At 42.6% G+C, this 25,145-nt stretch overlaps 2 protein-coding genes across 2 annotated transcripts in view; one reads left to right on the top strand and one right to left on the bottom strand.

Annotated features, from left to right (window-relative positions):
- LOC125321511 (prolylcarboxypeptidase) overlaps positions 1 to 13,066 on the bottom strand; it is a 30,249-nt gene extending 17,183 nt beyond the window's left edge. The window contains exon 1 of the mRNA XM_048294494.1: positions 12,835 to 13,066. Coding sequence (XP_048150451.1) covers positions 12,835 to 12,963 — 129 coding nt within the window. The 5' untranslated portion in view covers positions 12,964 to 13,066. The remainder of the gene's footprint in view (positions 1 to 12,834) is intronic.
- Positions 13,067 to 13,426: 360 nt separating this feature from the next.
- On the top strand, positions 13,427 to 22,740 carry DDIAS (DNA damage induced apoptosis suppressor). The gene is made up of 6 exons (XM_048294942.1): positions 13,427 to 13,532; positions 13,642 to 13,766; positions 15,708 to 15,836; positions 16,829 to 16,990; positions 18,084 to 18,201; positions 19,991 to 22,740. Exons 3-6 carry the CDS (start codon positions 15,724 to 15,726, stop codon positions 22,478 to 22,480), a joined length of 2,883 nt encoding a protein of 960 aa, XP_048150899.1. The 5' UTR covers positions 13,427 to 13,532; positions 13,642 to 13,766; positions 15,708 to 15,723; the 3' UTR covers positions 22,481 to 22,740.
- The last annotated feature ends 2,405 nt before the right edge of the window (positions 22,741 to 25,145 follow it).

Here is a 25,145-nt window from a genome sequence, read left to right as displayed (position 1 = left end):
CACCTCTGTTCATCGTATTCATAGCACATCCAACCATGGGCAAGTGCAAGATCCCAGGAAGAACGGACAAGTCCAGACTTCTCCAGAAAAAAAAAAAAAAATCACAAGTAGCTATTACTCAGCTGAAGAGCAGAAATTCCTTTATTACTAGATGGTGGGGCTTCATACCTTGTAGCAACTTGTCTTTGCAAGGGTATGACATACAAGAGGAGTAAAAACAGAAATCCAAACCAAAACAACACCTAATGTTTGTAAAGCAGTCAGAGAAGAAAGTGTCACAAATGCTGGTTATTTCAAAGAAATTCAAAGACATTCTAAAACCAGAACATCAAAACACAGTGTGGAGGTGTCCCAAGGAGTATCTTCTCACAACAGTAAAAACTCTGCGAAAATGTGTCAAGCCAGAGGGAAGAAGCCCAAGAATCAACATAAAATCGTGAAGTGAAAGGTTTGGACACAGAGGGAAAGCTGCAGTTCAGGAACAGCAGATGGAGCTGTTGTGTAGCCAAAGTGTGCAGCAGGAGTGTGCAGGTCTGTGCACAGGAGCTGCTGGGTCTCATTCAAACAATTGCTTTATTTCACCATTCTTTACAGAACAGGTATGCAAACAAGTAATAAACCCCAGCAACCGTGTGAAGCATACTGTACAACTCAAATTAACCAGGTATTTTTGCAGCTTTTTTCCCTTAATGTCATTAAAAAGTTGAACCAGAAAGGGATTTTCCCCATGCTTATGCAAAAGGAGTAAGGTAAAAGCAATGACTTTTACAATCAGACTTGATTAGAACAGACCACAACAACAAAAAGAAAAAGTCAGTTTATTACACATTTAAAATACCTTAACTGCTGGTTAAAACAATGGTAATGGTATACTAACAGATACGTGGTTTTTCCAATTAAAATTTTCATAATTACAACTGCGGCCAGGATGTCAGCAGTGAGTACAAGGTCCTGAGCTGTCCAACACAATTTTGAAATTGGCCCTGCTTTGAGTGGGAGTTTTGATGAGATGATGGCAAAGTTCCCTTCTAAAACAAAACTATTCTAGAATTAATGCAAACCAGTTACCAAAGTTCTAAGCTTCTGCAAAGAGGACTATGCAGCAGGTTTGATAAAAAATAACACAGTCATCATCAGTAATGCAACAGAAATGTTTTACAGATCAAAGTATGATCTATTGACACAGGAACAGTCATTCTGATACTAGTAAGAGGAAGGACAAAATTAGAAAAAGCAGCACTGAAAGTCATAAGTTATGAGTAAGTTTTTAAGAGAAACTCTTGTCAGCTGAGGCAGGCAGGATGGCAAAAGGAGCAACAAAATTTGAGTTGCACATACGAAAACCTTTGTGAACATTGTTCAATTAAGAAAGCCTTGTATTTTCCTGCACATCTTTGAGTCCAAAGACTCACAAAGCATTTGGGCAAAATAAAACCATACATTTAGCAGATGGCTTGAGAGGCAGGCAGCTCTGATGGAAGACGGTAACCACTACCCATGGCATGGCTACTGGGAACTGAACTCCCTGAGCTGGATGACAAACATCAGTGGGCAGCACAAGGCAATGAGCCCACGAGGCTGATGAGAGCATCAGACTGAAGGCTCAAGTCAGCAGCTTTAATCCTTCAGCTCAGAGGAACTTTCCACAGGGAAGTGCAGCTCATCAGCTCAGTGCAAGGGACCTTCCCCAGACTGGTTTACTGAACAAACTCACACTGGGAAGAAGGGCCAAACCCCACCTTGGTGCCTTCTGTTTGAACTATACAGCACCTTTCTGTATCTTTATCTTATTTATGCACATGTACCATGTGCTTTTGTTGAGCTCTCAAAGATTACTTATCTCATGGTAGTTTTTTTGTAATGTGCTTTTTTGTTATTTTAAAAGTCCATTTAAAATAAAACAAGCCACTCTGCCACACATCTCCCCTGGGGAGGAGACAAAAAAGGCACAAGAGATGTTAGTTATTGTACAGATGTTAGTCTGCTTAATGTACTTCAGGAACTTGGGCAATGAGTAGAGTACAAATACAAAACAGGATATGTGGGCTAAAACCCACTTCCTTCTCAGCAGCACCGTAAGGTCATCAGTGACTACAGGGACTGGGCAGCAAAGCCAAGCCTTTTCCAAAAAAACTGTAATTCACTGGGCAGTTTCTAACCAAAAGCATCTAATACCATTTGAGGTGATAAATCAGCACCTGATGGTTTTATGCTTTTAAGTTTCTGGCAAGACTGTGAGCGTCTGAACGCCTTTCTGTGATGCCTTGAATTTCAATCCACTACGTGATAGCTTTATTTTCCCAAATTGGATATTCCATGTGAAATCAAACCAGTTGTTTTACTGGTGAGAAGCCAGGGGACCTTAAGTCATGCTTTACTCTCCACATGTCCATGGAGTTGTTTTGAGTGCTCATCCTGTCTGAATTATTTCCTGAGGACAGGAAGATACAGGATAGCCTGAGGATATCCTCCTGTGTGAATGGCAGTGTGGACCTTAGCCTCCTTGGGATTTCACTGATGTATTTCTATTCCTGCTTTTACTCCTGATGGGCTGTGGGCCCTATTAGTTTTGTTTCCTCTTATAACCTTTGCTTCCTCTATTCAAATTTGAAGTTCACAAAGGCAGCGACTTTCTTGTCATCTTTGTATAACACCATGTTCAAAGGGGAAGAGGCTGGGGGGCAGATTTTGTTGAGCCTGCCAGGACTGAGGTTTCATCCCACCAGTACCTGCTGAGATTCTATTTGTCCCTGCTCACTTAGTGCAGAAAAGGGAGGGGAAAAAAAAAAAGACAAGAAAATCAAGCTTAGCTTTGTTTCATCTTTTCCATTTTAAATGCAAGTAATGAGGTGTTTCCTTGCTTTCAAGGCTGATAGTTGTGCAAGGGACAGCAGAGATTGAAGACTTGTGCCCATCTGTTGAAATGCATAATCATTTGGAGCTCTGCGGAAGAGCAGGGAGATGTAAACTGCACCTTCTTGCATCAGGCTGTGTAACCCACTAACTGGAAAGTCTTAGACTTAAGTAATACCAAAGATTTAAAAGAGACAGAATCACAGATTAGAATAATGGAACTGCTTAGGCTGGAACACCACCTTCAAGACTGAGTCCAACCATTAATCCAGCACTGAGAAGCCCACCCCTAAACCACATCCCCACGTGCCTCATCCACACGCCTTTTGAACACTTCCAGAGATGGCAATGCCACCACTTCCCTGGGCATCATGTTTCAGTGCTTGACAAGCCTTTCAGTGAAGGAAGATTTCCTACTATCCAATGTAAACCTCCCCTGCTGCAAAATGAGGCCATTTCTTCTCATTCCATTGCTTGTTACCTAAGAGACAGAAACCCACCTCCCTACAATCTCCTTTCAGGGAGCTGTAGAGAACATTAAGGTCTCTCCTCAGCTTCCTCCTCTCCAGACTAAACACCTCAGTTCTCTCTGCCACTCCTCATCAGATTTGTGCTCCAGACCCTTCCCCAGATCCGTTGCCCTTCTCTGGACATGCTCCAGCCCCTCAATGTCCTTCTGGTAGTGAGGGGCCCAGAACTGAACACAGGATTGGAGGTGTGGCCTCACCAGTGCTGAGTATAGGGGACAATCACTTCCCTTGTCCTGCTGGCCACACTATTGCTGATACAGGCCAGGTGCCACTGGCCTTCTTGGCCACCTGGGCACACCTTGGCTCATGTTCAGCTGCTGTTGACCAGCACTCCCAGATCCTTTTATCCTGGGCAGCTTTCCAGCCATTCTTCCCCAAGTGCTGCCTGGGGTTGTTGTGACCCAAGGGCAGGACTGAGCACTTTGTCTTGTTGAACCTCACACAGTTGGCCTCAGCCCATTGATTCAGCCTGTACAGATCCCTCTGCAGAGCCTTCCTGCCCTCCAGAAGACCAGCAGCTGGATTTAACTCCACTCACCACCACTCTCTGGGCTTAGCTATCCAGCCAGTTTTCTACCCAGCAAAGAGTACGCGCATCCAAGCCAAGACTGACTCTGTCATTGTCATCTTCCACAAGCTCCATAATTCCAAGGTTTTGTTCACCAGATTTAATTTTATTTGTTAATCCATCACATTTACCAAACCATACAGATAATAACACACATGATTTTTGATCATTTACTGTTTCCAACTTCTATTCAACTACTGATGTAGTCTAGAGCACCTGTTATCAAGTTTTCCTTGACTGTAATGAGCTTCCAGCCAAATATGCCCCCAAAGCCAATGCAAGCTTAGGATCCTTGTAATAGAAAGGATCTATCATTTCAACTGTGTCCTTGAGAATACACTGGCCTTTGACGAGGCACACGGGTTAGTGATAAACCTGGCAGTGTTACATTACAGATGGACTTGATGATCTTAAAGGTCTTTTCCACCCCAGTTGTGTCTATGATTCTACACTTCATGTATCTTTCTGAAGCTTCTCTTAGGCTGCAGAAATCACAGCACCTTCTCTTGGTGATGCTGTTTAAGGAAGTCTGATTTTTATCACTGATTTATCTCTTCACTGATTAAAAGACATGGACAAGAAAAACTTCAGACAGGAAATCTACCCCTGCCCTGAGTCACACAGTTTGGACAGGCACTTGAAAAGACCAAAGAACATTTAAAAAGCTACAGGATATGCTGTAGGAAAGCACCAGGGTACTCAGGTCAGACCTTGTTAGACACAAACAGTACATGATGAAAGGTTATTTTTACGTCGGAAGCCCAACTGGCTAATAAGAACACAAACAAATTGATTTCAACTTCCACAAACCATTAACAGTTTTGTGCTGCAATTGAATCTCCAGATTCTGCTTATCATGTAAAAATGAACTCCATAAACACATTTAGGCTTTAACTACTTAGGTGTAAAGCCCTCCAGCAGACACAGTGAAGATGCTATTCCTCGTTAAAACTCCTCCATTTGGAAGGAGAAGTACCACAGGCATTCTCAACATTTTCTGTCCCGGACTTGAGAGCCACAAAGCTCCAGCACAAGGGGGAGAATGGTTGACCAAGGCAAGAATCTATTCAATCTGCTTTACTGCTGACACTCCTTAAACCACAGTCTCCATTCTCCTGCCACCCAGTTCCTCTCAGAGAAATGAAGAGGCTCGTGCTGCTCAGACTCCACCAGCTACATAACTCCATAACAATACGGCAATAAACACCCCAAATGTTCACACCACTGCTGTTTTCATCCAAGGCATTATTTTCCTGGTGAAATTCTTCCTCAGGACAAGGGATGGGGCGAAGCATAGGGAACAACCAGCTCAGAGCTGTACTTCATGAGGTGTGATTTCACAAGGCTGAAAAAAGCACACAGATGCACTAAATCAGCAAGAGCAAACTTACCCTTGTGCAAGGTCTCTCAGACCCCTAACAGGCAAAGGCCACTAATTTTTTCCATGTGCCTGCCAGATTGAATTACAAATCCATCACATTCAGAGGATTAACTTCAGAGGAGAGGAAAAAATTGGATGTGAAATATCAATATGTCACAGATTAAGCAGCATAAAAACATGCCAGGCTGTTTTAGGACTGAACTAAAGTTCTGTGTAGGACTAATTGTTTAAGCAAAAGAATTTGCGAAGTTTCATCTTCTCTGATGAACAGAGTTTTCATTTGAAAGACTTCAACTCTTCTTTTTAAACAAAGACAAGGGGAATAAAAGCATTTCAGATCCAAGAGAATATTTAGTCAAATTAAATATTTAAACCAGATCTACCCCTACCCCAAAAAGGTCTAGAACTGTCTACTTTGCTAAATATTTTTAAAAGGTTTAATTCAGGTTGCATATTGTTTTATTTGCCAGGTTTTCAGAACTACAATTAAATTTGCTTTATCATTCTCGCAGCCTTAGTTCAACCACTATTACTTGTATTTTATTTTTTATTGCTAATCCTACAAAAGACAGAGGATCCAAGGAAGTAGAGATGAACAGTGACAGCAAACAGGAAAGCTGTCCTGTCATCTATCCAGATAATCTTCTAATTAGGCAGAGCACAGACAAAATGACACAGCTCAGAGCAGGGATGGCAGTTTATCAGTATTGAAAGGCTAAGTATTTTACATGTGCCACTGTGGATCATGTATTTAACAGCCACCAAATTTGATGAGCATCGAGGTGGCGGGAGAGAAAACTTCAGAACACAAAGCATCAAAGCAGCAATTACTTCTACAGCCCTGATGCAATAGCAAAAATACCACAGCAACTGCTACTTTGGCAAGCTTGCAACACCAAGGAACAACTTCTGCTTGCAGGGCTGCAAGATATTGGTAGACAGGGTGATGGGGAAATCAGCAGCATTCAGGGAAATATCATCTGTGGCTCCCTGTACCACCAAATGTGTCCATATCAGTAATCAGAGGGAAAGGACATCACACAGTATCATAGCTCCCTGCTATCCCATGCAGGTAGGCTTTTCAGTGAGCCATCTCCTCTTCAGGAAAGAGACACATCTCAAATTTCACTCTACAAGCACCTTTTCCAGCTAATCTTCACATAATCACTTTGGCTTTAAGCCTGACACAAAGGTGAACTTGTATATAAACTGTGTCTTGGCTGCGGGCACAAATAATGGAAAAAGCTGTTACATCAATTTAAAGTTAGAAACAACAACCCACGAGGATCAGAAGTTTTGTTCTTTGCTCTGTGTGTTTAGAGAACAACAACCACACACAGCACAGCTGACAGTAGCACTAAAACAGCTCTGAGTGTCAGAACATACTACATGCGTGCTAGAGCTGAACTAAAGCATAGGAGACAGCAAATAGAAATTTTAAATAAAAAAAAAGAAAATTATCCCATTACACCACTGTGCTTAAAAGAAACACAATTCCCATTCTTCTGTCTTTGTTTAATTCTCTGAATTAACAAACAAAGAAATTAACCATTTTGCAAGTATTAGTAAGATGGCCCAGTACAGCCCGGTTTACCCCACTAAATTTCTTATAATCTTCACTGCTTTAGATACACAATCCAAATATGACAGGATGGATGAAATAAATTAAGGTATTCCGTTTTTGAAAGCTTAAAATAAAATGATCAAGTTTGACTTCTGGTCTCTCACCAACTTGGCAAAATGCCACAAATTATCTGCACAATCTACAACAACTCAAACCACTTGATCGCCCCAAAGTCAGATGAAGAAATAGATACAGAACTCATCAGCATAAAATTTCATTTTGAACTTCATTTTCCTCCATATCTCCCCACCCAATCCCCTCCACAAAAAAAAAAAACCAAACAAAAAAAATCAGCTTTAAGACTTTGCCTCAACTTGTAGAAGCTCATGGTACAAGTCAAATTCAATGAAGTTAATGGAGTTCTCATGCACATCTGGCTTGTGATCAGCTTGCTACTTCAACCATATGCAGTTCTGCTCAATGTTTTGTTCTTTAGACTTTTATTAATCTAGACAGTCTATCAGAAATCTGTCAGTGGCCTATTACAGCTTTTAATGATTAAAGCTAGTGAGATATGAAATGCTCACTTTCAGTGAGGGAGTAGTAGTGATCATTGATGTTTTTTGAGTCACTAGTATTAACTGCTCACTTGAAGGAAGAGGTTGCAAGTTGTGAGGAAATTGTTTCCTGCTTAATTTGAGAAGCTGATATCTGCATTGTGACCTCGCAGATAAGTAGTGCATAAAAATAAAAATTCACTGACAAGCTTTAACAAGTACTTCCCCGTTTTCCTGTCCACTGAAAAAGAGCTATTGTTCCTGCGTGTGGACCTGGTTTATAGCTTACAGTTCCCATTTTAAACCATGCTATGAAATCACAGAGTAAGAGCTGCCAAGTATTCCTGTACTACTTGATGAGTAAAACATATTCCAAGTAATTCACCTCAGAGACAAACATCAGCATCACTTCTCTAAACACCGGTAACTTCTAATTGGTACCAAGGGGCTCTGTAAAAAGTACTTTGTTTTTTCCTTCACCAGAAGCCAAGAGTGCTATTATATTATGCATCAAAAACAACCCATCTTAACCATTCCCAACATCTGTTACTATTCTGAGACACCAACTTGAGTCACAATAAGATGCTAAATGAGATGCTAACCACAATTAAAAATTATAACCTCAATCCATCTCTGTCTTCCTAAGCCAGTTTTAGACTCATGATTGAAAACTACTTCATTAGGTTTAAAAGACCTCCATATGTGACTGTTGTATACAGGTTTTTAGTGACACTCATTTACATACAACAGTAAAAATTTAAAATACTGAAAAATGCGGAATTGGATTAAAGATACCTTGCTCCACAAACGAAACTTCCTTCTTGTGAGTTCAAGAGATGCAGCATTTAAGAGCAAAACTGCACCCTTAGTTTTGACTAATTTGATAAATTAGGACAACATTGTCATAAAAATGTGAGCCAAGCTCTTCACCACACTTTTCTCTACTCTGCACATTCATGAAGTAAGCTGACAGAAGTCAGATAGGTTTTTGATGTAGTACTGATTTACAATTAAAGCATTACATTCTTGTATTCGCTTGCTTCCTCTTTCATAGATCTTTTCTGTAAAACAGAGAGAATCATGTCTAAAAAATATATATGTTCTCACTTCCTCTTTGCAGTTCTTCTCAAATTCTTTTCTGGCTTGAAACTTACATTCTAATTTTTACATTTTCAATCAGGGCTTTTATTTTCTACACTTCAGAATTTCAGTCTGTAATACAAAATAGGGTATTAAAGAATCCTGATAAAGCCAGAAATGATCAAATTGCGTTACTTTTTAAACTTCATCACTTTGAAGCTTCAACATATCTTCCTTTTATGTACACACAATACGAAGTGTGGATGCATTTCAGAGCATGAACACTTGCATGTGAATTTACTATGAAATAATTACAGAGGTGTGAAACCTAGAAAGTTATTAAATGCAATCAGAATCCTTCTTTTGGAAGGGGTGACACAATTGACATGTATTAAATCAAAAGACAAGCTGATTGAAGGACCAGGCTCAGTAAGTTGCCGAACAAAAATTAATTTGTACTTGTTACATTGGTTCTTAGACAAACTCATAGCAGTTCACAAGTGAAGGGTTCACCAGCACATTGACCCTCACACAGCCAGCAATTATCAAACTGAGTGAAGAGACACCACACCCACTCTCTAAGACAACAGTTGATCACTGAGAAGCTTTCAAATATCAGGAATTTTAAGACATCATGCTCTCAGCAGTACTGCACATAAAGCACAACAAGTTCTCAGGCTACGGTTTTTGTAACACTGGTTCGTGTGCCAATGACAGAGATACAGAGGTACAAGACAAGGCTCCCCAAAGGTCAGAACTGACTGACTCCAGACTCTCCCCAGTATGCTGTAAGATTATTTCTACTTGGATAAAGAGAACTAGATGGATCTTGGATGCCTCACCAAGTCATTCCAATGAATTTGAACTGTGGTCACAGACACAGCTGCTTACAAAGAAGCCATCCCAACAGTGGTGATCCTGATACAGCTCTATACATTCTCCACATCATTCTCTCTGTAAAGTTCCATTTTGGATGGATTAATTTAACACACAAATCACAACAAACCACTTAGCAGGCAAGCAAATTACTGTGGACTTGCCTACAAAAGTCACATTAGTACATCAGAAAAACTATAAAGGAGACCCCTAAAATCATCCCCTAAATAGATAAAATTTGTTGATGTAAAGATGTGGCTGATGACAGTTTTGCTTCAAGGGCCATCTACTCTTCTCGGTCTGAATGAGGTACCTTTTCACTGTGGTAATTTCACTCATACATAGGAAAGGTAGAGGGCTGAAAGACATCAGTTACTTTTGAAGAGAGAGGGAAAAAAAAAATCACACCTCCAAGACGAAATAATAGTTATTAAATACACAGACAGGTCAGCAAACAAGCTAAGATGCTAGTCACACTGACACAGGCATTGCTTGACTGATTTCTCAATATTCTAGACTTTAGCCCCATCATCGTGGATGTCTGACACTTAAAATGGTAAACAGGAGGAAGTTTAATGCAAACGAGCATTGCACTGAACTCTGACCCTGTTATTTCTCCATTTTTATGAAAACAGACTTAAATGTTGCTAATTCACAGTAAAAGCTGACACTAAAACCCTCAAACAATGTTACGTATCTATAGATTGTCATGCCTAGATGTTCCAATGTGCAGCAGTAATAAATTATTCACAGTGATCAAGAAGTAACTTTTTAGGCAACAAATCACATAAGGAATCTATTTACACTTTCAAAGTTTTCTTCTGTACAACCAATAAATATTAAAGGCTCTATTTAAAGAGATTTTTAATATTAATAGGTGTAAAACTGTTTCCTTTCTGACAGCATAATATTTTGCCATATTATAAAGTATTTTTTTATATTGAATGCTTTTATATAAATTATTTCAGCTTATGATGAAAACCATAAGAGAGAAACAAGAAAACAGGAACCTTAGCTAAGAAGAAAGTCTTGGCTGCAAGGAACACAAGCAGATAATCCATGTCATAAGTAAATATAATGTAAGTAATTAAACTTCAACAATCTTGAGAGGTGGCAAAGTATCGCTGCCCATATTTAACATGTTAATCATCGTTTTTATGTTGCACTACAGAATAACAATGCAATTACAAATTGCCAGACAACAGCACTGAGTGCATGTTTCATGAGGGCTGAATGCTATCAGTTCTACACACTGTGCTACTGATAGCATGTCCTATGTTCTCTGTGTGATTAGACCTCCCATGCTACCTCTATCTTTCAAGTGCCAGGCAGCAGCATTCAAATCTTTGATGAACACACCTCTCACACTCTCTTCAACAATATTAGTAAGTCTTTGGATAAGGAAAGCAAGGATTTCAAGGCCTGTGAATGGGCTCCCTCTTTCCTGGAGCAGCCACTCTCAGCCAATGTGATTTTTCTTTGTATGTATGAGAGGAAGAGAACATATAAGAGACAGAAGAGAACAAGATGTGGCATCAGTATTTACAATAGGATGTTACTGTGACTCTTCCTTCTCTCAACACCTATCTACATCCCAAAATCCACAGATCTCAACCACACAGCAGCTCTGCTGCTTTGCTGGCAGCTGGATGGCACCTGGGCTGTCTGTGCCAGAGCTGAGGAGGAAAGCCAGGCGACACTACAGCCCCGGGAGGAGATGACGACAGAGGTGCAACAGATGTTGACAAAGGGTGGTTCAGACCACAGCACAGAATTAGTATCACTGATACTATGATAACAATGTGTAACAACCAGTGTACCACAACAATTAGGGTTAATTACACCACTACTGCAGGAGCGATATCCTGGCCAATGCTGGCCACACACTGTGGAAAGTATCCGCACTATGCTCACAAAACAAGCTCCAGAGCTGTTAAAGGAGTTGACGCAGGGACACAAATCACAAATCATTACCCGAGTGAACATTAGGCAGAGATGTTTTCAAGACGCAGGAATTTCATTATTTATGTAGGGAGACCCCTGGAACAGGAGCATTTCCAAACCAGTAACACTATCTGCAGAAGATTGTAATCTCAGTGGATGGATTTCTCACTAAAATCCTTCCCAATCTCTCACCTCAAATGACAGGGACCCTGACCCTAAAATTATTCCATAGCTATTCAGGATAATCTTACAAGGGTAATCTGTTTTCTTTACAGCTATTCTCTCTGTCAGCATAATCTTCCCATTTTGCTCACTCCCTCATAACTCCACCTTGTACAAAGCTGAAACAGGAGATATTAAATCCTCATATCATCCAAGATGCCCAACCACAAGTTGCACCAAGAGACGTTTAGATAGGACATTAACAAAAAAAAATATATTCACTGACAGTTATCAAGCATTGGAACAGGCTGCTCAGGAAGTGGTCGAATCAACAGCCCTGGAGGTGTTTAAAAGAGGTGTAGACGTGGCACTTGGGAACATTGTTTAGTGGTGCACTTGGCAGTACTGGGTTAAAGGTTGAACTCGATGATCTGAAGAGTCTTTTCCAACCTAAACAATTCTATGCCTGTAAACTAAACACCTTCTTCCCATCACTCCCTATGTAGACCAGGGCATTAAATTCAGATGCATGCTAAAAGCCTGATTCTAAACAAACCAAGAGAACACTAGAAAAACGTCCTCCTCCCTTACTATGCCTCCCAGTAAAAAGAGCCATTGCCTCCCCTGAGAAACTCAGGTACAGAACCGCGATGATGCAGACACTCCCCAACACACCAAAGGAATTACTGACTGTTTTTATGAAAACCCATGAACATGGGGAGTTTCAAGTCATATGCAAGGAAACCACACCAACACTTAAAGACAACACTGCAGAACCCTCCATTCTATCCACATGCCATGGATTTCACCAACGAATTGTTGAAGAAGACAGAATGACAAAGCTCAAGTTAGTATAACAGAAATCTGTTCCCTGTTCCATCCAGGGGACGGTGTGCCTGCCCATGGCTGCGGGGAAGGTGGAACTAGACGATCTTTAAGGTCCCTCTCAGCCCAAACCACTCCGTGATCAAACAAACGAACAAAAAAGTCCCGCAGCTGCTGTTTGCAAACACGGTCAGGGTGCAGCCGCGGAGCGCGGCCCCTCGCTGCTGACACGCCGTGCAGCGTGTGCGGGAATACGGACTCCAGGGCCAGGATTCAGTGCACGGACACCAAAGAGAGCCGACGACCTGACAGGTTAAACAGCTGCAGATAACCGGAACACTCAAGGCTTGGAACGTTTTACCAAACGAACTGAGTGTCTTTCTAAAAACCTGCGGGTAGTCCTGTCCCGCCTGTGGCTCGAGTGAGGCTAATGACAGCGGAAAATACCCCCCAACTCCCCAGGGAAGCTCCCTCCCTCCCCAACCGGCTCCCACCTGCTGGCTCAGGTAGCGTGTCAGGTAGGGACCGACGGGCAGCGAGGCGCTGCGGCGGCGGCGGAGGAGCGGTGAGGGCAGGGCGCCGGCCGCGCCGAGGAGCGGCAGAAGCAGGAGGAGCCGCAGCATCGCCGCGGGCAGCAGGAGCAGGAGGAGCAGGAGGAGGAGGAGCAGGAGGGGCGCCGGCCCCGCCGCTTTATACGAGCCCGGCTCCCCCGCCCGGGGCTGCCCCGCGCGGCCCCGCGGGCAGCGGCGGGACCCTGGGGGCAGGGCCAGCCCCACACGTGGAGGGGCGGGGCCTAAGCAGCGGCACCTTCCGATTGGCTGCCGGTCGGAGGTCAGCTCGCGCGCGCCTTCGCCGTTGGCTGAGGCGGCTTCCATAGGTGCTTCGGCCGCTCGGCCTCCCGCGGGGAGGCAGCGATTGGCTGCTCGAAGCACGTGACCCTCCCGCGTCGCCTCTCCGCTCCGTGCGGGGCGCGGCCGACGTGCTCGCTTTGTGATTGGGCAAGCGGGGCGGCGCTCCCCCCCGGACTGCCTGGCGATTGGCTGAGCGCCGCCTCGTCCCGCCCCCGCGGCGGCCCTCAGCAGCCGCACTTCCGCCCTTCCGCTCGGCCCTCGGGCTGCCAGAGCCGCCGCCGGCCGAGCCCCCGCTGCTGCCCCGGCCCGGCCTGAGGGCACCGAGCGCAGCCCGCGCCCGGGTGAGTCGGACCGGATCGGCCCGGCCGCTCGCTGTCGGCCTCGGGGAGGCTCAGAGGTGAAAACTCGGGTGTGAGATGTGTTAACGACTCGTGCTTTGCTTTTCGTCAGGGAGAGCGAGGCAGCGGGATCACCAGAGCGCACCAGGCACCGATAGGAACGGCGCCGGCAGCCGGGCCGCTGAAAGGCAGCGAGCGCATCTCCAGGGCTGTGCGATTCCCCGGCCGGGCGCTGAGGTTTGGGTTGTTTTGTTTATTACAAAAAGTTCAAGTAAAACAGAGCTGTTCGTGCTGTCTTCTTTCAGTCTGCGGCCGGATAGCGAGTTCTGTGTTTCTTCCAAAGAGAAGCAGAGGTGTAGATCTTGAGTCTGTTTGCTCTTGCCAGAACCTGTGTGAGCACTTAGATGCTGTGCTTTATCTTCCATATTTCAGTTGAATACTTGCAGTGTTCTGTGTTTTCTGGGGTGTGCTTTTGGGTTTTTTTTGTTTTGTTAATGTCTTTTAAAAGTGCGGATAACACAAACTATGTAAGCTTTGTTTCTAGAGTTCTGAGTTGAAAACAGGTGGGAATGTGAAGCACCTGCTAGTTTCTCCAAACCCACCTTTCTGGGCAATAAAAAAATCAGACTTAACTTTATTACTCCTTTTCTATATATTGATGTGTTTTCCATGTACTTTTTACTGTTATCTTGTACTGTACTAGAACAAAATAGTTCCCTTTTGGCAAGAGTTGAAGGCATGCACCATTCAATTTACTGAGTCAAATGAGTCTCTGTTAATATGTGTGTTCTGAAGACATGATTTTTTCTCATTTTGTTTGGCCCTCTGTAAAAGCTTTCCCCTTTCCCTACCTCTCTTTTCCAGATGTAGGAAATATTGGGATTTTTTTTTTAACATATGAGCTACTCAGAGTAATGAATTTAGTCACTCACATTTTTCTAGTACTCACTGCTACGATCTTGTTTTTACCAAAATGCTGAGAAAGGTGTCCCAAAGGGCAAAGGAATAGTAGCCTGTAAGTGTAACAAAACGTAATTGTTGATTACTGAGTGTGGGGCGGTTTTAACCTATAAAACCTGAAAAAAAAAAAAAAGGAGACTTGAGTCTCCTTTGTCTGTTTGGTCTTTTGCCCCTTTGAGAGAGCTTTGGGATAAAGATATGGAATTCACTTCCTATTCTGAATTTATTCTGCAGCTTATAGTGAAGAGAGATTTATATTTAGCTATGACCATGATAAAAGAGCTTTTGCAAGTATGGACTTTTAAGGAGTCATTTAATTCAGCTGTAGAGAACATTTTGGTCATTTAAGTTGGAACTCTGTGATTTGAGGTATTGGCTGAGGCTCCAAGCAACTTGGTCTAGGGGAAGGTGTCCCTGCCCATGGAAGGAGGGCTGGAACTAGGTGATATTTAAGGTCCCTTCCAACCCAGACCACTCTAGGATTCTATGATTGTTGGCTACTTGTTTCTAACATCTCCTGAGAAAAAAGTTGTCTATCTAAAATAGGGGAAGTTTCCTAAAACTTGATGTTTTGGGCAGTGTAGTATAATAAAGCCAAAATAAATATGCAGGAAAGTAATACTGAATAAAAATTAATTCATTCCTATTTATTTAAATGTTTAGTTCATCATTTATTTGTCAAATCCATACAGCCTCTGTTGAAATCAGCAGTAAACACCTGGAGCCGCCTCTTTAGCTCAAAGAGCATGATATAAGAGGAATATAGTTGCTATTGTGAGCCTTCTTCGAGATTTTCTGAGTATCCTTTGCAAGTCATTGATGTTGAAGCATTTGCAGAATTACAAGTGCAGAATCATTTCAGTTTTTAACCCTGTGTTGACTTCACTCTAAATTAAGGAAAAGAATCAGAAAGCAATTTGCTGTAGTGCTGCACCCAAGAATAATTCTAATAAAGATTCCGTAAATGCAAGTGAGAATTTGCATGATCTGTCTGCAATGGTGTGCAAATGCCAGGAACACTTCCTTCTTATTGTATAACTTCATCCTTTTTTTTTTCCTTTTTAAAGAGTTAATTAATAGAATTTCTATTTTCAAACAGAGATCATCATTTCCTGAAGACTGCTGTTCAAAATGTTAAAATAACCCAACTGAAAGCAGTTAATATTAACATCTCATGGAATGAGAACTCTTTGAACCATTTTGACTTACTCGTTTCAGGTGATGCGGTGAGCACATGAATAGTGTGCAGGGACTCTTGGCTGCCTCTGTGATTTCCATCCAGAATTCCTGCTTCACCTATCCTGCCTGTCAAAACTGCTTTTCTAGGCTGATCCTGGATTCCAGGAGGTACGTCCTGTTTTGGGGATCATTTACTGATTTCCATTCACTTGGGATCTCTGTTAGCTGAACACAAAACAAAACAGTGAAAATCCAGCCACTGTAGAACTAAGTGTTAATTTCAGATCTTATGTTACTTATGCCTGTTTAGATCTCTGTATTCCAGGAGCAGCTTGGAGGTCATTATGCATCGAGAGTTCTCTTGTGTTCAGTGTTATGCAATAGCAATAAATGGTTTAGCAGAACAAATGATGCGTGTTAGAGCTTCCAAGTGCATCCCCTGCGGTCCACCCAGTCCCTCAGTGCTGTTCCTAAGTTGGAAGACATTGTCTGAAAGCCCCTCCAGATCAAACCCTGATTTTATTTTTTTTCATCTCATTCTACATGTGTGGCACACCTGGAAGTCCTGTATGACTCTTCAGTGAGTGCATGTCCAGAAATGCATGAGCTTTCCTTTTTAATTGCAGTGGTGGGTGAAATCTCTGACACACAGAAGAACAGTAAATCAATGAATGTCAGCACTAAATGGAAGGAGCTGACTTTGTAAAACAAGGATATCTGTTGTTTCAAATGCTGAACTACAAGATAACAGTGCTTTTTCCTGATTATTTTTTTGAACCTAGGTATTTGTACTCAAGCTGCAGGAAGAAAAATCCCAAACCAGAATGAAACATGAAAAAAATGGGTGCAGGGAATTCAAACTTGCACCTGAACCATCTCTCAAAGCCCACTGTCCCTTCAATTTCACAACAGGCTAGCATTTAATAAATCAGTAAAAGGAGCCAGAGGCATTGTCATAATATACACATCTTGCTCTGAGCCTTTGGTAAGATTAATGCCTCAAGGAATAAAGAATAAGAAAAAGATCTTACAGTTTTTTATGGAATATTTGATACATTATGGTAGTAATACTTATGACTGCAGATAAGTTCTTACCTCAGCAGTGATTAACAGAAGCTTGTGTATTCAATCTTTTTTATCCTTTTTCTGTCTTTTTTCAGCTTCAACTGTCTAAAATGTGGCTGCACAGGTGAAGCTAAAGATGCAAGCTACAGATACAGATTGTCCCTAAAGATTGCTGACACTAATGATTTGTTTGACATCACTGTTTTTGGAAGTTGCTTAGATCCATTCTTTGGGGTCACTGCAGAAAATCTGCAGAGGTAAGGAATAGATTGTCTGACCATATAGCTGCTGCTGTTTATTCAGCCTAAAAAACTGAAATGAGCCTAGATGGTTGGAAGATGAGTGGGAAGTAACTGCTAAAGTGCTTCCTTCCAGCATTTCCTTGGTACCCCTCACCTTGAGAAAATGCCAAAATTTGTTTCTTCTTGAAATCTTGATGCTTTGAGATGGATTACTTCTAGGTAGTAGAAGAAATGCTCCACTTGTCTATTGAAGGCAGCTACTACCTGTTAAGTGAGCTTCACTGGTTGGTTGGTTTGGCTTCTTCCTCATATCCTTTCTCCTTTTTTTTTTGGAGATGATTGAATTTCCTTTGTGTAAGTAAGTTGGCTTTTCCAGATAGAGCCTCTGAGTTTTCTTTTTTAACAGTTTGAATGCACCTTGTGATTTTTTTCAATATGACCAAATTTTCCTGAAGAAAGAAGGGATTTCTGAGAAAGTTCTGTCAGTCCTCAGAGCCTGACCACCCACATTATAGGCTTCAGATTTTCTGAAATGTGAAACTGCCAGGATGGGATATTCAGATAGATTCCCTGCTTCTTTCTCTAGTCTATAATTTTCCAATGCCTTGTGTTATCACTGGCTCAAAGATGAATCGTTTTTAATGCCATATTAGCAGCATTAATAACCTGGTCATGACAGGCCTTCTGCCCTACATTGCTGTACTGCTGTCAGCCATGAAAAGCAGTTATTTCCATGTCTCACGTGGATACTACTGTGCTGTAAAGGCCTGGGCAGGAAGGATGTGTAAGGAATAGGAGCATATTGACATCATTGTACAGTCACTGGGTTTGGCAGAAAAATCACAACCACGTGGGGAACGCCTGAAAGTTGTGTGTGTATTAAACCTGTTCAGAGTGGTTGTTTTGTTTACTTTATCTCACTAACAAATTAGGTGAACTAAAGAATTGAATTTATAGGTTCATGGTTTACTGCTTTCATTCTATGTTTAGTTGAAGCTACCACAAAATCTTTTCCTTAACATGTGTCCTCATTAGCACTGTACTACAGCTAAAATGCTATGTAAGGCTTCCTCTGTTGGTCCAATACTTCTGTATGTTTTTATTCAAGGTATATTCAAGACTTCAATCAGCTGTCAGGAGAAACAAACACAGAGTCATCTACAAGAGCGTTAGTTCAAGCAGTGGAAATCTGTTTCATTGGAAGAAGGTTCATATTTGGAGTGAAGGTAACTTTTAATCCACATCATGGCCTTTTAGTGAGTTTTTATAGCCAGTTAGGGGTATAGACTGAGCTATCAAAGCTTCATGTACAACATTTTTTGGAAATTTGAGAAAATTTAAGGCTGGGACCTGAGAAGGATTCTGCTTCTTTCCCCCAAGACTCCTGTGGGTTTTTTTAAATGAGTCACATCCAGAAATCATCTTGAATGGCAGTAGTCATCTTAACAGATTGTCAGGGTGCTTTTTGGAGAGCCTGAGCAATGCCAGCTCCTGTGCATGTCAGTAACAGCTTGGAGTCTGTAAAAAAAACCATGTACGGTTGGAGCAAGAAACAGACTCTCTTTCCAAGCACTGCCCTACCTTTCCCATGCTGTGTAGTCTCCTCTCCAGTCTGAAATGTAACAAGAAGCACATAACCCTTGTAGCATTTTAATATTTCTGGATTTAAGAGCATTTTCAAAATGCTCTTAAATGTTGTTTAAGTACAGCTGTTCAATATCTGCATTGGTGGCTCTTTTATGTGTTTAACACACTTTTAAATATTAGTTCTTAGCAATATTTCTATACAAACAGTCTTCAAGGTTCTCTTCAAGTGGTGCTTATGTGAGCCTTTCATATTATGAAATCTGTGAACTAAACCCTACCTGGCAGGTGTTTTGCCTCTCCCATAGGTACGATGAGGTTTGTATCTGAACTGAGATTTTTCCTGATGTACAGCATCTTAAGTAATGGAACGTGGAGGACTTAATGGATTAACTTTACTTACCTGGAACCTTTGACCAGGTCTGTGGGCCTGATGCCTTGACAAGGATAACTAATCCTAGATATCACCAGCCTTGTGGCTGCTCCTGCACACACAAGGGCTGAACACACATTCAAAGACTCTTTGTTCAGCCCTTGGCTGTAGACATTTCTGTATAGTTGTGTTCAGCTGTGTATACAGTTGTACCCTCCTCAGAATCAGCATAACACACTTTTTAAAGACTTACTTAGAAGGGTGTTGTCCTTGGCTAACAGCCTTCAGCCTCAACCCTTGCAAAGACTCAGGGAGGAGGAGGGTTGTTGGAGATAACTATATCTGCTTTTTGGCCACTCTGGCTTTGCCAGACCTTAAGGGGTAGGTGAGAAAGAGTTTATCCACTTCTTAAAATATTAGCTAATTCCCTCTCCATTTAACATCATTTTTCACCTGTAATTTCTATGTAGAGAGAAGCAGGTTTTATAAAGAATTGCAGTTGAAGCTCCTTTGAAACACTGCTCTCTAAAAAAAATCTGAGCAGATAACAGTTGTAGCTTATTTCCCTTTCACAGATGTAGTGCACAGAAAGTACTGTGCTGGCTTTGGTAGCTGAGCTGCCAAGTCAAGTAGCTGGTACCAGAGTGCTTTGCTTCAAGTGCTGCCCAGTGCCTCCTGGATGAAAGAGAAGCACTGGCCTTAGGCTGCCAGCCATTCACACTGAACTGCTCCAGAGGAAGCCCGGAAGCATCCAGTGCCCTAAAGGGAGGAAGACATTTTCTGTGAAGTCCTTTCTCAGAGTTCTTGGTTGTTTTTCCAGCTCCAAAACTCTGTAATTGCAACAAGCAAAGAACCTCTCACTGTGATGCCCTTTATAGCCCTTGCCAGGGCTTATTTCCCAGGGACTGCCTTGTGTGACAGACTGTTTTGTATTCTCTTCCTTGCAGATCCTGACAAAAAGTGAGTCCTAAATTTACGCCTGACTTAGAAGACGTGTTAATTTTTTTTTTTTCTCTAAGTTGGTTGTTTTTTTGTTTTCTTCCCCCCCCCCCCCCCAGGGTTGTACAAGGGAAGATGGAGGGCATTCTGCTGCCAGCAGCATCCTGCAGAAGCGTTCCAGAATTAATAGAAGTATGAAAAACCTTGTAGCTTGCCAGATCTTCCTGCCAAATGCTGCTGTTACTGGCTTTACTGTTATCAGCTACTTAGATCGTCTCCTGCAGTCGGCAAAATTCAGTAGCTGTAATAACAGCTCATATTTACCTGATGCGTCATCAACTCCCATAGATGAACCTCTCAGTGAGCTCAGCAGCTTGTCTAGCCTGAGCAGGAGCTCCTGTTTTGTTCAGTCTAGTGGCAGGGAAAGTTTTTTAGGGTGCTGGCAGCAGTCCTTCAGTCTGACTTCATCTGTTGCTTGGGTAACAGCGGAAGACTTTCCCACTCTGGAAGTGGGAAAGCTGGTGAGTGAACAGCATGAACAAGAGGAGAGGCCTGTCTCTGCAGAACTGGGTAGTGTAAGCCTCAACAATCAAACTCTTTGGGACTCACAGTTTCTCATCTCATCTGTGAAGGAAGGGGATAAAGAGAAGGGTAATGAATTGAGTTCACAGCTTAGTCAGACTGACGGTACCTCTGCAACTGATAAATTGGAGAGAGCATCCTCTTCAAGCAGCGAATGTTCACGTGGAAACACTTCTAAGTTGTTACAACATCCCTTGGAATCTGAGATAAAAAACATTTACCCAAAAATTAATAGTATAAATTATTGTTACCCAGAAAAATCCCACAACTCCCTTGTTTGCAAGAGAGATGCCTCAGCTCCTAATCACGTAAATGTAGCTGGAGTGTCTCAGATGGACTCTATGCTTTGGGAAGAGCTCCCATTCTCAGAAAGCCTGAATCAATTGTTAGCCAGAATAGAGGAGGGCAGGAGTGTTGTAGCATCACCCGGCCTTGATGCAGGCAAATGTGTGCATCTTGAAAGCAGCAAGTTGGGTGTAAATCCTAACGAATCGCATCCCAGGCAAGCCCCGCCTGATTTGCCTGCAGCCAGTGTCTCAGGGAGGCTCTCGCTGCCAGCAGAGAACAATAGTTCAGAGAACACAGTGTTTGCTTGTCTTCAGTCAAATGCAGACCCTCTGAGTGATGTGTCACAATGTGAGTCTTCCCCTAGTGATTTATCTTCAACGCTCAAGGAATGTGGGGCATCCTTGCCAGTTACACCAGAGCCTTCTGTTTCTCAGAGCATATGTGTGCAGTCCAAAGAAGCAAATAGTGACCCTGCAAATTCTTCTTGGTCTTTTATTAGGCTGCATGGAGAAACCTCCTGTTTAAATAAGAGCAAGACAGCCACCTGTGTGCATTCTGCACATGAAAGCTGTTTAGCCGGTTGTGAAAATAAAGAAAATTATTCTGTAACAAGCCAAAAAACAGATCTTACAGGGGCCTGGGTCTCTGATCCACCAACTCCCAACAAGGCAAGAAGGATATATAAGAGAGAATTAAAACCATTGACAGAACTGTCAGATAATACCTTCAAAAGTTTTGGGAGGAGGAAAGAGCTGCAGTGGAACATCATCTCCGCTGAAGGCAGCTACAATGCTTCTGCTGATCTCTTTGATGCAAGTGTAAGAGAGGTAGCAAAACCTGTGGAATTCTTAAATAAATCATGTAATTCTTTAATACAGGAAGATACTTTGATGGAGAAGGTCACAACTGAATTGATACTTTCTGCTGGAGGTGTTCCTTGTAACAGTTCAAAACTGAGCTCATCCCTACACACATCCCCTCATGCTTTTAGCAAGCACAGCACACCTGTAGCTTACTCCTTTTGTGATTCAGAATGCAGTTCAGTTTGTGCTCAGGACTTTGTTCCTTATTCACAGTCAACCCCTATGACAAAACCTCTGCAGAAACTCTGGCCTCTTAGGGAAAGAAGTTCTTTTGTCACCATCTTCACCCCTAAAAATCCTACTAAAATCCATTCCAAATGCAAGCGATCTAGGTCTTCCTTTCAGAACACTCTGCTGCAGCAGCTTACCAGCAAGTTAGTGAAACATGGGAGGCCAAGGAACAGAGAAGACAAAGAAAGTGGTAGCCCCGTTTCACAGCAGTTCTTTAACAGCCACGTGCCTGCCAGCTTTGAGGAGTGGATCCCTCCATCTTCAAAGAAGAGGCTGAAACCAACTGCATCTTCAAATTTAAAAACAGTTAGCTGGGCTGCTGACTTGCAATCCACCTGTGGGCACACTGGCAGGAACCCTACTCCTGAAAGCAGAAAGAACAGTGAAAATGATGAAAATCTCATCCAAAATGAGAGAATAAGCCCTGGGGATAGAGCTAGGATTCTAACAACTCCTGTATCTGCAAGTGTCACCAAGACCTCGTTTTTAAATGATAAAATCCTGGAAACTTGTTCCCCTTCAGAAGGCAAGAATCACCTCTCACGTGGAAATCATTCAGGGGTAGTATTGGAAGGGCCAACTGTCTGGTCTCCTGAGCTGTTCTTCCAAGCACGGACCCCTTTTTCCAGTAAGCCAAAACACTAAAAATGATACATTTCTATGCTGTGTTATTTTTAAATATCTTTTTAAACTTTTGGGGAGGAGCCAGTGAAAGAAAAGATCTAGTTAAAAGTTAAATTGTATACACCTGTTGGCATATGTCTTGCTAAGAGGAGTTTTGGAAATCAGAACCAGCAGTTTACTATATTTTATTGAAAATTAATTAGGATGTGCAATAAACACTTTCGTAAATGTGTGAGTATTGAATAGATCTCACTTAATAAAGTACAAGTAGGTGAAGTGTTTTAATGTTCACTGTTGTCTTTTCATCACAAGAGCAGCACTGGAATCCACGTCCACTCCAGATTCTTGCCTGATGACTCTGGGGAGAAGGGCCAAGTTTTCATTAAAGATTTGATGGTGTCTTCTATCTGAGCCCATTTGGGATCCTGTCACAGCCTTGGGTTGGGTGAAGGGAGCCAAGAGCTTGGTAGCAGCTCCCAGTTTTCCTATAGGCTTTTTCAAATTAAAGACTGCTAGTGGCAGATTCCTGACAGTGTCTTTCCTCTCCTTGCTTTAACGTCTTCCGTATCCCCAATCCAAAACAGCTGCATTTAGGATCATTGAACAGAGAAATCTTGGATCTGCTGCTGTAAGTTGTAAGGCAGGCCCTGCAGAAGGATGTGGGAATCTGGTGGCACAGTATCTGAGCAGCCTGAAAATGCTGACATTTTCTTGTGAGTGTTTTTAAGGTTACAGTGTGGCCTGAGGGGGTAGAGGGGATGCACCACCACACTTGTAGAACCAGAAACAAACCTAAAAGTACCTGCTGTGACTTTTTTTTTCCTTTTGGGGTATAAAATGAATATGCACCATTTGCATTGTGACTGGTGACAGGGAGGGGTTACTTGACTCATTCTCAGCTGCAAGGTGGATATTTTTATCTTCCTATGTTTGAGGCCTCATATAATTTCCACAGCACCTCGTTAAGCCTCACTCTATGTTCAGAAGAGTTTTATGTCTCAGCATGCAAGGAACAAGTTGTATCAATACTGATGTCTAAAGGGCTTTCAGGTTATAAAGACGCCACTTCTTCTGTAGGAAACCTGAGAGGCAGAAGTTGCTGCAAGTTAAAGGAGCATTGTGGGAATGTATCATTTGGTGCTGATCTTGTTCCTGTGCATTTTACTCACTATATGTTGTTGATCATTGTTGGAGTCAGGGCTAGAAGGGCTTCTTGTGTGACTGAAAGGCTTCTCTAACCTCACAGTCCCTCGGTCCCACAATAGGTGCCTCAGTGGGGCACCCACACAGACCAGCAGGCAGGACCTTCCTAAGGCAGCCAACAGAAACCATGTTCGGGGTGGATGAAAAAAACACCTTTAGAATTTGAGCTGTAATCTGCATGTCTTCATATATCTTCTACAAAATAATTATGTACCTGCTCGTAAATTTCAGGAAACTCAGGAATGAAGGCATTTACTCTCACCACCTTGTTCCTTATCCATGATTTTTAGCATGGATCTCTATCACAGAACATACAGGTAAACTTTTTGAGTTTCTCAGTCTCTAGCCTAAGTTCTGCACCTTCTAATCAAATGCATTTCCCTTTGATGGATGCGGGAGAGAAGAGTACTTGGCATCAAACAAGCTTCTCCTGTGGCTGAGCAGGGTATAAATGGGATATGGACTCTCCTGCCAAGGGTGTGGATGTGCTGAGGCTGCAGGTATTCCAGCAGGCTGACCCAGGAAAAAGTTACACGTGGCTGTGCAGCAGGTCTGCACAGGTAAAGTCCCTCTACAAAGAAACTTTTCCAAGTCAGCCTTGGTTGGTTTGGTTCTTTTTTTTCCCCCTCCTCATTTACAGTTGAAATCCTGGCACAGGTTCAAAGGCTTGCCTGACTTTGAAAGGACATGGAGCACTGCTCTGAAGATCACTGAAAGACCTTAACCAGCAAACCATCTCTTCTTGCTGTCCCCAGCAAGATACTCAAGCACACTGCAAAAGTTCTTCCTGGTGTCTAAGGATCCTGCAACAGCAGATGGCAGTGGAAAGAGGTGCAAGATTTCTTCTGACAGGTCCAAGCCTAGAGCCCTGCAGTCCCTGAACCCTAGACATAAACAGAGGAAAAAGGAACATCTTGTTAGAGCAAAGAAAGAGACAGAAAAAGAGCAGAATTAGACATCACAATTTTTAACAACGTTTAATTGATAAGATGATGATGTTTTTCAACTGGGAGAGGGGAAATTTAGGTTAGATACGCAGAAAATATTCTTCACTGTGAGGGTGGTGAGGCACTGGCACAGGTTGCCCAGAGAAGCTGTGGATGTCCCGACCCTGGAAGTGTTCAAGGCCAGGTTGGATGGGGCTCTGAGCAACCTGGTCTGGTGGAAGGTGTCCCTGCCCATGGCAGGGGTTTGGAACAAGATCTTTAAAGTCCCTTGCAACCCCAAACCATTCCGTGGTTCTGTGACCAAAGTAACCTGCGGATGGAGTCACTTGCTAAGTGTGGTGCCAGTGACAGCACTGTCGCAGAACATGGCAGGGCTCTGCTGTAAAGGTCACAGAGCTCCCTGTGCGAGGCTTCCTGGCACAGCCAAAGGGGCAGGAGGTAAGAGCAGAAGCCGTATGGGCTTTGCAAGCTGCTGCTGAGTTGCCCAGCTGAGCTTTAGCCCAGCAAATCAGTGCACCAAAACCACACCAGGGCTG

This window comes from Corvus hawaiiensis, chromosome 2 (genome assembly GCF_020740725.1).
Source record: "Corvus hawaiiensis isolate bCorHaw1 chromosome 2, bCorHaw1.pri.cur, whole genome shotgun sequence".
Lineage (NCBI taxonomy): Eukaryota > Metazoa > Chordata > Aves > Passeriformes > Corvidae > Corvus > Corvus hawaiiensis.
Note: the sequence above shows the minus strand (reverse complement) of the source record. Positions and strands in the feature narration are given on the sequence as shown.

What these genes read in the sequence shown, in the direction of transcription:
- DDIAS (XM_048294942.1), top strand. Translation starts at nt 15,724, where the DNA reads ATGAATAGTGTGCAGGGACTCTTGGCTGCCTCTGTGATTTCCATCCAG. An exon ending in CTGATCCTGGATTCCAGGAG is followed by an intron (nt 15,837 to 16,828) that starts GTACGTCCTGTT and finishes GTCTTTTTTCAG; the next exon opens with CTTCAACTGTCTAAAATGTG. An exon ending in ACTGCAGAAAATCTGCAGAG is followed by an intron (nt 16,991 to 18,083) that starts GTAAGGAATAGA and finishes TTTTTATTCAAG; the next exon opens with GTATATTCAAGACTTCAATC.